Source organism: Eublepharis macularius, chromosome 6 (assembly GCF_028583425.1).
Source record: "Eublepharis macularius isolate TG4126 chromosome 6, MPM_Emac_v1.0, whole genome shotgun sequence".
Classification (NCBI taxonomy): Eukaryota; Metazoa; Chordata; class Lepidosauria; order Squamata; family Eublepharidae; genus Eublepharis; species Eublepharis macularius.
In genome coordinates, this window is record NC_072795.1 from 87187928 (window position 1) to 87200783 (window position 12856).

The 12856-nt window shown below is 38.8% G+C and overlaps 2 protein-coding genes across 3 annotated transcripts in view; one reads left to right on the forward strand and one right to left on the reverse strand.

The window, feature by feature from the left end:
* Window positions 1–114: 114 nt before the first annotated feature.
* Window positions 115–10232, reverse strand: C6H10orf88 (chromosome 6 C10orf88 homolog). Its single transcript, XM_054982277.1, has 6 exons — window positions 9957–10232; window positions 5731–5934; window positions 4128–4200; window positions 2900–3097; window positions 1654–2135; window positions 115–702 (listed from the first exon to the last, which is right to left on the reverse strand). The coding sequence occupies exons 1-6, from the start codon at window positions 10151–10153 to the stop codon at window positions 483–485; spliced, it is 1374 nt and encodes a 457-aa protein (XP_054838252.1). The 5' UTR covers window positions 10154–10232; the 3' UTR covers window positions 115–482.
* A 183-nt stretch (window positions 10233–10415) lies between these two features.
* LOC129331788 (disintegrin and metalloproteinase domain-containing protein 9-like) overlaps window positions 10416–12856 on the forward strand; it is a 65177-nt gene continuing 62736 nt past the window's right edge. The window contains exon 1 of one of the 2 annotated variants that reach the window (XM_054982295.1): window positions 10416–10588. The gene's annotated coding sequence lies outside the window, so the exon portion shown is untranslated. The remainder of the gene's footprint in view (window positions 10589–12856) is intronic. The other variant, XM_054982294.1, reaches the window with a different exon arrangement.

Below are 12856 nucleotides of genomic sequence, written 5' to 3' on the forward strand. Positions count from 1 at the left end.
CATGATGGAAACATCCCCACACCCACCATGCCTTTCAATAGAAGACTTCTGCATTACTCAGAAATATGACACAGTATTTAAATAACCAAACTAAAGGACTTAATTTAACTATGCTTTGCTTGTTACATTATGACTAGGAAACGAGTTAGAGATAATGTCACAAATACTTCTTTCTGAAATTTTAAATACATCTATTGTTTAATAGGAGGTTGATAAAGGTTCCAAAAAGTATATTTTTGGAAATGTTTATGAATAAATAAGTACAAAGTAGATGTAGAAAAATTCTTTGAACTGTAAAAAAAAATGTGTTTTGCAAGGTTCAGATATACAAACATTAGTGTACAATACTGGGGAGAAATACAGCAACAAGTAAAAATACGGAGGTTTTAAATATTAGCAAGCTCATAAAGTTTTGAAAGACTAGCAAAATGAACACTTGACACTGGAAACTACATTAAGATCTTACATTTTTCAAAGATTGCCTACGTATTCCCACTGGAGTTTCCTTCTTTTGAAGGATCATGATCTTCTCTAATGTTTTTGGAATTCTGAACCAAATACATTATTGTAGCAACTTTAGTATCAAGATATTCTTGAAGTTTCTGCATATGCAGATCAATATAGTCTGTTAGTCTCTTCTCCATCAGTTCCATATGTTTGGAGATTATGTCTTCCAGGTAGTGGCAAATAGGCTGTTCCATTCTGTTGGTAATAGATGTACAAATATTTAAAAGGCAAAGCAGTTTTTTAAAAAAAACATTATTTAGCACGTACTTTACACTGCATCAACAGAAGACAAAGAACATTAGAGAACCAGGAAATTTCAGAACTATGGGGTTAGATCCAAAGTTCATTTTCTGTTAAATTTAAGGAACTTCTGTCAATGGAATAATAGAACTTTTCTGCCTCCCTGCTCCCACTAAGATCCCCAAAATGCTGCTGCTGTGGAAGAAGCAGAAAAGCTCCATTCCATTGAAAAATGGGTCTCCAATTAATGGAAAATTTAATCAGAATCCAAATCAAAAAGCAAATATTACTTATATATGCTATTCAAAATAGTTAAACAATGTAAGCATAGAAATCCCAGCAATTCGATTTTCTCAGTTTTAGAATCAATTCAGGCACAGAGTCTAAGAACTTGCCCTGAAATCATTGCATCGTACCAACATGTAAAACTCAGCAACACAAATATTTTGGACAGGATGCAAGTTAGCATAAGTTTTAAAAGCGCTCAGAAAAATACAAATATGGGCTCCACTCAGAGGCCACCCATGCACGAACTCTTCCTACAATCCTACAATTATTGTGGGAATGTGCAATATGTGCTGCTGAGGGAAGGCTGTGAAATTGCAGCAGCTCTTTTAATACTACCAGTTTTAATTGTCTATATTGTATATTGTATTGTTTTAACTGATGTTATCCACTCTGAGCCTGTTTGCAGGAGAGCAGACTACAAATTGAATAAATAATAATAATTATGCCATAAACTGGCATTCTGAGATCCCTATTAGCCAGTCAGTGCTCAGTTCTTAAACATATATAATAATCCAGCAGCCAAAGACTGAGGGTGGGAAAAGAATTTACTCTCTACTTATTATTCTGGTCCACTGACGTGCTGGTATCTTCCATCAGGATAAAAAGCCAAAAACTCACCGAAGAGTTTGAGCTGCCACATCTTCAGACATAGATGCAGAATTATTCTCACGGTGTTTCTTCTTTTCATCTACTTGTAAACGATTTACTTGACCACATAAAGTTTGAAGAAATGGAAACAAAAATGTAGAACTGGGTATATTTGAGTTTTCATTTGACTGCTCTTGTAAAAGTGATGACATCAAACCTTTAAAGTCATTTTGAGAAAGCATGGCATTATGCTGTGGTGTGAGACCCCACAGAGGTTCAAAAACATTACCTCTATTAGGTTCTTGTTTGTTTATATTAGTGGATGTTTTTAAATCTTGTAGAACTTTTCCAACTGTTGAACCAGGTTTAAGAGAAGAAGGCCCATTGGGCAAGTGGCTTAGACTTTCAAATTCAGATGCCTTTTGCAATCCATCAACAGAATGATTGTTTCTAAACACAAATCCTTTTCTCCCAAAGATATTTTGTAGCTTGCTTCCAAAAGAGGGACCATTCTAATGGAAATAAATTGCATGGATACATGAACTGGTTGTTTATGAAGCCATATAAGCACATCTATGAAGCTCAGCCAATACACGTCTATTTGAATTTGTCTATCTTGAACTGATTCACCAATCTTGCACTACATTTCCTCACTGTTGAATCATCCCTCAGCTTGGTGAATCACTTGCTGTATGCTATTTAACTATCTTCTACTGAACTCTATCTCCAGTTCTTGTGTTTCTACAAACCATAATAACCATCAATATAATCAGTGACACAGGAAGGCAAAGTTAAGTAAATATAGAGAATAAGGAATAAGAAAACGGGAGGAAGAACAATTTGTCCTAAATGTGTGCTTCACTTTAAAACAAAGTAAGAGTTGAGGAAGAGAAGAATACATTATTTTCTATTTTCTCACTACATATTTACTTCAGATATCTAGATATAGTTGAGGAGAAAAAATACTAACTTGTATCTCTCTCAGTTGCACTGTGCAACAAGTGCAGCAGCACAGACATATATTAACAGAAACTAACTCAATACTCAACAGTGCCAATTTAGTTTTTACAGCCTTAATCTAAATCACATCTTAGACACAACTCCTTAATCCAGACACTGGATGGGTCAGTCCCCACTGACAGGAAGTTCACTGGGGATGCAGTTAGTGTGCTGAGCCCATAGAAGTGCATTTTGTTCTCTTCAGAGATCCTTCAATATGCAAGCTCTCCCTCAGTCACTCACGTGTTTCATTAGTATTTCATAAGCAGTAGCTTACCTTCTGTTGAAAGTGAACCATATCCAGGAGCTGTTGAGCACCAGGTGACAATTTTGATCCCATAGATTCCATTATAGCTTGCACTCTGTCCAAGTCAATGCTTGATCCTACCATAGAAAATTCTGGCACAGGTTTTGTAGAAACTTGCACTAAGATTCTGCTGATGAGTACTCTCTTTTTTTCTCTGATTGAGAGTAGCTAGCAAAAAAAAAAAAAAAGATACACACTGCTGTAGTATGGAACTGGTGAAATTATTACATTAATTTGTTAGCTGTTTATACAAAACACCCTGGAGAGACAAGTCTTAAAACTCAACAAAGATATAAGCACCTTCTACAGCTCTGATTATTAACTCCGTGGGCCCTCTGTCAGCACAAAGAGCCAGCAGATGCTGAATCATGACTATAGCTGATGTTAGGATACAACAATAAGCTTCTAGGTATATAAGCCTCTTCATGGTACCATACTAAAACATATGCTCCATTAAAATTAGTCTGAAAATAATTTAGATAATCATTAGTCAAAGCATGGCTACTGAAGCATACTTTGTATAAATCCAGTGACACATGGAAGATATGCACATTATCAAAGTAAAAATGAGTTCCAGAACCAATGTTTACTGAATAATGAAAGGCATTATCAGATAAGAAGTGACAGACAGATGGGAGAAGTGGGGTTACAGAATCTTTTGCCCCATAATCTCCTCCCAAACTAGTTTTCCCACAGTTCAGTGTATATTCAGTCTCAGAACAAAACAGAAGCAAATACAGAAGACAAATGGCCCGAGGGTAACGGATTGCCTATGTTCATATGCATTTAGTAACTTGTTTAGAATGAGAAAAGAAATATTCTCCAAAAACAGACTGGCTGTCGCTTTTGAAATTATCAGCCTTCCCCTGTTGCATGGCTTGTGTCTGCCATCTGTCTATGATTTACAGAAACTACTCCTTGTTATACCTGAAATCCTTTTGACTTGTTTTAAATTTTTTTTGTAAATTAGAATGCAGTCTTTTAGAGAAGGATATTTACTGTATCAATAGGAATAAGAACCCTATCTCCAAAAGGCATCTCCATATTAAAGAAAGGAAATTTCTTTCTTCCCAAGCCCAAATACAAGCCAAGGCATAGTGAATTTCTTCCAATACCACCTTGTACCTCAGATATAAAATATATAATATTTAAAAGACATGTTTCCCAAAGTTAAGAAATGATTTATTGTAATTCCTACCTTAATTTTACAAGAGGTTGTAGAGCACTCCAATTTTATATATTTTTTGTATAATGTAACCTGATTATTTTTGCTAGAAAATAAAATAAATGAGCTGTGAAACTTTCATATAATATTATATAAATCAGCACAACATTACCAATTATCTTCTTTTCAAGGTACTACTTACATTTTTCTAATACCCATTGTGAAACATTTACAGATTTACAAATGATTGAAAATTTCAGCATCTTTCAGCAAGTAATTTGGATAAGGCCAGATGCAACTTAAACACAATGGAAGAACTTACAATACAATCCTAAGAAAAGTTACTCCAGTCTAAGCCCATTGAAATCAATGAGCTTAGACTGGAGTAACTCTGCTTAGTAGGATTAGACTGTTAGATTCCTTGGCTAGAATCCAAAGATCAGCAGATATAAGGAAAAACTGCTTTCATATCTGCATGGTGTGAAGTGTTGAACATTTTCCTTCATACTATGCTATATCATATTCCTAAAGACTTCTTGAGCTTCAGAAGTGACTTTTGTAGGAACATAGGGAAAATTGAAGTGGGAATTGGAACAGCCCTAGCATATACATGGACCATGCACACAGTCCTCCGGATCCCAGACTTCGTTTGCAATACCAAAGTTCAACAACATTATCTTTATTTAAGTCATTCAAAATGTAATATTTTGACCAGTGTCTTTCTAATGTTAGTCAATCAACCTAGGTGTATCTGTCAGTTTACGTTAGTCTGATCCAGCCCGGGGAGAAAACACTCATCCAGTAAGGTTTGGTTACAGTGTATCACCATTTGAACTAAATACACATACATGGCCCATCTCACAAAACTGCAGGAATTGCCTGTTAATAAACCTGCCTTTGCTGTGTAGAATTGAAGCTTGTTGCCCTTAAAAGGGTACACACAGTCTAATCCATAATCCTTCATCTTCTCTGCCATTTCAGTCTCTTTATACTGGATGGTAGGTCTTCTTTTCACAAGAGCTTCCCAACAGAGCTTCCCAACCAGCAGGCAAGTTTGCCTTCTGCCTGTTTGCATTAAACTACAAACTATCTGCAAGCTAACACAAATGCCCTATTCAGTAAGGGAAACAAAAACCCAGCAACATTGCCTTCCACAGTAGATACAGCCAACAGCACAATGCTATAAGTCAATATCCAGCTCTTCCTTCCACCTCTGCCTTATTTAATCCAATGATAACTCTCTTATTAGCATTTAAGAAACATCTCTCATATCTGTATACTTTGTTGAATATGCCAATGCTTCCTATGTCTATAAACAGTATGTTGAGATGTCAACTTAAAAATGACCCACTCATTAGAAATAACCTAGGCAAAGTGTACTAGGTTTAACTAAAGATGCTGGAGAGCAAAAATTGCCTCAAAATGGACAGGCAAAGGTTTGGTAAACAGGAATGCACATGATTATTTCCTTTTGGACTGGCAACATGACACAAATGAATAAGGTACAGGTGGGCAGGCAGGCTGTCTAGGATAAGGCTTGTGGAATAACAACAATATAAGCTTGGTTGCAAGGCTGTAATAGTGATGTCCTAACTCAAATAATGATTGAATAATACAAAAGGACAAAGCTACTGACCTGCCATTTTGGATAGCAATGACTTTTTGTCCTCTACCAGTTGCACAATATTCTTCTCCTACATATATTTCCATGTTTCGTGCTTCACTAACAATGCCAAGACTCATAATTTCTTCAGAACCATTCGGGTCACAGTGCAAGTAGAGAAAACATGGATCTATGTTTTCATTATTTAAACATCCTTCCAGTACCACAATATTCTCACTATTAAAAGGTTGGATGATACAAAATATTAAGTTAGGCAATTTAAAGTGTTTATAATCACAGGTCATAAAAGTAACAGTTTTATACTTCTGCATAATTTACAACAAACTGTACCAGACAGACCAGAATAATATTGTTAACTAAAGATGCTGGCGAGCAAAAATTGTCTCAAAATGGACAGGCAAAGGTGAATAATATTACATTTTAAACTGAAAAGTAAACTATGTATGTCCCAATTAAATACTCACTGATATAGTCTGAATGCTGGATCTACAAAATGCTAAGAATAATTATACCCCAAGGGCCTAGACCTGTCCCTGTATAAATTCAGCACTGTATTTATATGTTTGATGACAGGAGATGATAGTATATATCCATAAACTCACATTTATTATTTGCTTGGAAAATTTCTATGCCACCTCTTCAGAGAACCTGTTCAAGGCAGCTTATGAAGTAAAATATAACATACATTATAAATGCTGTTAACAATTAATAAACTAATAAAATACATTAGAAACTCAAGCAGGCCATAGCTAAAAAATGTGACACTCATAAAGCAGTTCTAAGGCTAGAAGTAGATGATAAAAATAGAACTGCTGGTTTCCTGGTGGGGTGCGGGATCCCCTGCTCCCAGCCTCCTCACCCTGCTATCACTCACCTGGCTGGTGGGGGAAAAGGCATGAGAATGGGCCTCCTGGGACGTGCTCCCAATGCAGCATGACAACATCACTCCTAAGAGTAACGTCATCATGCAGGCCCTAGGAGTTTTCCCAGGCTTTGTGGTGGGCCAATACGGCCTGTTTGGGGGCCCAAATTGGCCTGGCATGATGCCTGGGAGCACTCTCAGGGCCTGCATGATGACGTGACTCCTGGAAGTGACATCACTGTCTGAGAGGTAAGCGCCGGGTCCCCCTACCTCATGCTGAGAGAGTAAGGGGGCCTGGCAACCCTAGGTACAAATGATTCAAGAAGTTCAACTCTTTAATTAAAACCTGGGCAAAAAGAATCAAGATATATTCACTATTTTAAGTTTTTAATTGTCTACATGTACAACTGAGCTGCAAAGCTTTTGAGTTATCAGAATTCATATATTAGATTCACATACGCTTTTAGTTTTCACAGAACCATCTACATATTCTGTTTTTGAGAAGGCTTTTAAACTGACATAAAAATAGCACTGGACAATTTAACATCGTAACAATGTGAATGCAATTTCTAATAGTCTGCTTTCATCATGAACGTATACTAACAGCACAATCCTAAGAAGAAGAGTCTAAATCCACTGAAATCAGATTAACTTTGTTTGGAATTGCACTATATGTTTTCTTTAATACACCTTGGCACGAGATTAGTCTTTTTATGAGGGCAGAACACATTACCTCAAGCTAGAACAAAATTTAGACACCAAAGATGTTCAATATCCCGTATAGCACCTCCTTCTCCCTAATGAGTTGGCATTGCTGAATGCTGTACAGATAAAATGAGCCAAGTCTTCGGGAGAGGCCATTTCTTAGTAGTAAAACAAAATTTGAAGCTCAGAGGTTCAGTCCTAGAATCCCCAGCTAAAGATATTTTACAGGTAGGAAAGACTTCTTTCCTGAAATTGAATTAAATAAAACAGTGATCAAATGGCACCTTTGAGGCTAACAGAGTTTATTCAAGGATAAGCTTTCAGGAGTCAGAGCTCAAGAATGGTGTGTGTGTGTGTATGCCTGCGTGGAGAAGTTGTAGCATAGAGACTTGTTATAAATCACTGTGTGAGTTGCTGTGTAAGGATTGGAACATAATGAATGAAGAGAGAGGCCAGAGGTTACAACTGCTCAAGATAAAAAAGATATTGTTAGGAGTTTTGCATATGCATAGCATGGAAAGATATACTCTATGGACCTAGCTAAATCAGCATGCTTACAGGGAGCCACATACAGTTTAAAAAAGGGAATGGCAGTATTTTTGAATTACTGACAGTACCTGATCTTTAGAAAATGCTTCTGTCCATGTATCCATTAAAACTTGGAGAAGGTGCCCCTCTCCTCCCACCTGAGGAAGGGGCAATAGTTTGTCTTTGGGTGAACAGCAGTGGCAGAAAGGCAAACAGGCACTGATGGTGACTAACCCTGAAGGTGTAAAATCTCTCCTCAGGAACATAATGAATGGTGGGCTTTGTTGCCCTATAATAGTATTGCCTTCACCTGTACATTGCTTATATATTTGTAAATAAATAAAAAATGCCACTGCTCTCAAACGTAACCTGTCTAGGTAACTGCTACCTCCGGAACTTCCACCACACAGAAAAACATGTAATAATATATTCACCATATACAAGTAAAGTAATGCTCAAAATTCTATAGCAAAGACTCTTACCATATATGAAATGAGAAATGCCAAATGTTCAAGCTGGATTCAGAAAAGGAAGAGGCGCTAAAGATCACATTGCAAATGGCTAATGGAATATACCAGGGAATTTCAGAAGAAAATCAGCCTGTGTTTTATAGATTACAGCAACGTTTTTGACTGTGTGGATCATGAAAAGCTATGGAGAGTGTTAAAAGAAATGGAGGTGCCACAACATCTGATTGCTTTGATGCGCAACCTGTACTCTGGACAAGAGGCTACTGTTAGGACAGAACATGGGGAAACAGAATGAACAGCTACTGAGGAAGGTTAAAGGAGAAAGCACCAAAGCAGGATTACAGCTGAACATCAAGAAGACAAAAGTAATGACTACTGAGGAATTACACAATTTTAAAGTTGACAATGAGGAAATTAAAATTGGTCAAGATTTTCTATTCCTTGGCTCAAACACCAACCAGAAGGGAGACTGCAATGAAGAAATCATAAGAAGATTGAGACTTGGAAGAGCAGCTGTGAGGGAGCTAGATGAGATCCATAAAGATAAAGATGTCTCTCTGGGAACCAAGATCAAGATAATCCAGACTATGGTATTCCCCTTAACTATGTATGGATATGAAAGTTGGACAGTGAAGAAAGCTGACAGGAAGAAAATTGATTCATTTGAAATGTGGTGCTGAAGGAGAGGTTTGTGAATATCACGGACAGCCAAAAAGACAAATAAGTGAGTACTAGATCAAATTATGCCTGAAGTCTCCCTAGAAGCTAAAATGACAAAAGTAAAGCTATCGTACATTGGTCACATCATGGGAAGATAATAGGGTTGCCAGCTCAAAGTTGGGAAATTCCTGGAGATCTGGGGGGTGAAACCTGGAGAAACCTGGAGAAAGTGGGGTTTGGGGAGGGAAAGGACCTTGGCACGGCATAATTCCATAGAGTCCACCACCCAAAGTAGCCATTTTCTCCAGGTGAACTGATCTCTGTGGCCTGGAGACCAGTTGTAATTCCGGGGGATCTCCAGCCACTACCTGGAGGCTGGCAACCTTAGAAGATAAGATTCTCTGGACAAGTCAATAATGCTAGGCAAAGTAGACAGCAGTAGGAAAAGAGGAAGGACTAAAACGAGATGGCTTGACTCAATAAAAGAAGCCATGTCCTCCAGTTTGTGGGATCTGACCAAGTCTATTAATGATAGGACGTTTTGGAGGTCTTTCCTTCATAGGGTCGCCATAGGTCAGAGGCGACTTGACGGCACATAACACACACGATATATTCATCTACCATCTCCTCACCCTCAGTCTATACAATGGTAATTAGTGAGACCCAATAAAACACTGGGTGGCTCGCCTTTACCTTTAATGATCAAGTAAAGTTCGACTCCGTATGACAACCTGTAGGAGGTAGGTAAGCAAAGAGCGAACTCCCTTATTTTACCCCATTAAGAAATAATGGTGGCTACGCAGACGTAGTGCAGGAAGAGCAGCGGACCCCAGGGGCTTTAGGTGCCTCAGCCACTTAAAGGGCGTCCCCAACAGCACCTCCTCGCCATGTCCCCCGAGCACGCGCAAAGGCCTCTTTTCCTGCGCTCTCACCCACTTCCAGGGAAACGGAGGTCTCTACTTAAGGCATCCCCCCCGCACGCACACACACACACCCCTAGAGGCCTCCCTCACCCGTTCTGCGGAGGGCCCAAAAGCTCCTCAGTTCCGAGTTCGTCCTCCTCCGGAATGAGGCGCAGGACATTGGTCAGGTCCGCTTGACATTCCCAGGAGGTGGCGACTGAGACCCTGGGGCCGCGAGTAATGGCGCTGTCGGCGTCGGGCGCTTCCTTAGGCGAAGCGGCGGTCGTTAGGCTACCACTGCTCGCCATAGCAGCAACACCGGCCCCTCGTTGTTGTCGCCAAGCAGATGCTGATCCTGGCCGGCCTCCGGCAGCCAGAGCATGGGTCCTTGAGGGTGGAACTTAGCTTTAGAAGAACGTGTTGTTCACCGGACCCTATTCCCGAAAGGAACTTCCGTTTTCGTGTGCCTTCTCTCAACACGGACACAGGAAATGAGGATCGCCATGGATTTAAAACAAAGGCGGCTCTTCCCTTGTGCGGTGTAGGGAAGTGTTAGGGGGGACAGTCCCTTTGCTTGCAGACCGGATTTCCTGGTGCTTTTAACCCTAGAGTTGTAATAATAGTTGTTGTTTGTAGGGGTCGCTGAATAAACCCGGAACTTTATAGTTATAGTGACTTGGCAGCGTTGTGTCTCCGCACCCCAGTAGAAGCAAAGACAGAAGTTTATGCTGTTTTGAATTCAGGTCTCTCTTGTGTAGGGTGTGGGTGTGGGCGTTTTATTTTGAATTTTTATTATTATTATTATTATTTATTATTATTATTATTTTGAATTTGTGAACGACTGTCTTGCAAATGTTTCCTACAACCGTAGAAGAGAAATAAGCTGTTGTTCCCGTAATGCTGATGGGGGTGGGGCAGTGCCTAGGCAAAAATATAACACGCCGGGAGGGAAGGGCTGAGGGAATAATATATGGCAACGTTTTAATATAAACATCATATATAATATAGCCCTGTCCCCCTCTACAGGTTTAAGGGTTGGGGGAGCGGGGGTGGGGGGTTCGTTACAGCCATCACATATTATTATATATCTACATTTCAGATGGGTTAGTACATGATGCTTTACAACTTTTTTTTAAAAAATAAAGGCTTTAAGAATTCTATCTTGGTGAAGCACACTGTCTCAAATGCAAGTCTCCACTACTGCAATTCACAGGTTATCATGTTGCAAGCAGACAATGGAGCAGTCACACTGTAGGTTGCCTGAAACCTTGTTGAATACAGTACAGCAAAAGAACTCAAGCATAATATACTTCTCATTTAATAAAAGGCAGTAAGTCCAGAAGAGCAGCCATGTCAGTCTGTTGCAACAAATATTAAACAGGAATGTGTGCTACTCTTGACAAGGTTTTAGTCTAGCATAAACAGAAGTCGGCTCTAGTGCATGAAAGTTATGTTAAACAAAGTCTTTAAAAGCCCTACAAGACTCCTTTTTTTTTTGTTTCCACTAGTCAAACTGCCACATCAGCACTTTAATCCTAAACCCATGGTGTGCTTATGCTACTCTCTATACAATGCCCTGACCTGGATAGTCCTGGTGAGCCTGATCTTGTCAGATCTCAGAAGCTCAGCAGGGTCAGCCTTGGTTAGTAATTGCATGAGAGACCTCCAAGGCCAGGGTTGCAGAGGCAGGCAATGGCAAATCACCTCTGTTAGTTTTTTGCCATGAAAATCCCCCACTGTAATTTAATTATGACTTGAGGGCACTCTCCATCACCTCCCTATAAAATAGACATCCCAAATAACTTATGAATCTAAAGCCATTCTTGACTCTTGACTATCACTTCAATATGCCAGTCACTGACTGAGGGGACATGCAGAAACAGAAAAGACAGCATGAAACTAAAAGCTTCTTGTCTCTCAAAATAAAAACACTTTTTTTTCCTTTCAAAACTATGACTACTCTGACCATGCATGTTCCTAGGGTGCTGCTTAAATGAGCTGCTTTGCAAAAAAGTTGATACAGGATCTTGAAAGGAGGAAAAAGTCATTTTGATTCTAATCTATAAACTTATTTTTATTTTATTTATTTATTTGACTTGATTTATATCCTGCCCTCCCCACAAATGGGCTCAGGGCAGCTCACATTATCATAAAATACAATAAATTAGTTATAATAAATACTGTTATAATACAATATTATAATTATAATCAGCTATAAAATCAATAATGCTCTTAAACCTATCACTAAAATAATCCATGCACCATTATACATAGGCCATCTTAGATAAATAATCAAAAACCTGCATAGGCCATAGCATGTGGGCAGAGCACATGACCGAGGGCAGTCACAGAAGAGGTGGTAATCTTAGATGGAATAAGGGAGGACAACCTGCTGGTCCTTAACCAAAGGCCCAGCAGAATATCTCCGTTTTACAGGACTAGCTCCTGTATATATTTACTCAGAAGTACGTTGTGCTGTGTTCAATGGAACTTACTCCAGAAACCTGAGTAGTATTGCAGCCTTAAAACGGCTTAAAACAAAGCAATTGACCTCTGCCATTTCAAGCAAGCTTCAATCCAGTTATGCTACTGTTAAGAAGTTCGTAGATTTCATTGTTTGGTTGCGCTCCACATCTTTAATCTGTTTTTCTTGAAAGTAAGATGTACTTGACATACTTTTTCCTCCAAGGCTGTAAGAACAAAATGTTAGAATCAAACCTATCACATAGCAGTGTGTACAGTAAAATATACACTTGCCTGATATTCACACATAGTATATACAGTTGTGAATGGCTGTGTGTGAAAGTGACAAACTATTATTCTCAGTGTTTTCTACATAAAAGAGTTGGGATTCATAACCAAGTTTGCCATTCATCTGCAAGTCTACAAAACTCATTTAAAAGAGATTTGCAATTCAATTTTTGTTGCTAGGAGTAAAGGATGCCTATGCAGATTGCTTTAGTTTATGGATTAAATGGAAACTTTGTGAGGCCAAGCCTTTTGTTACACAA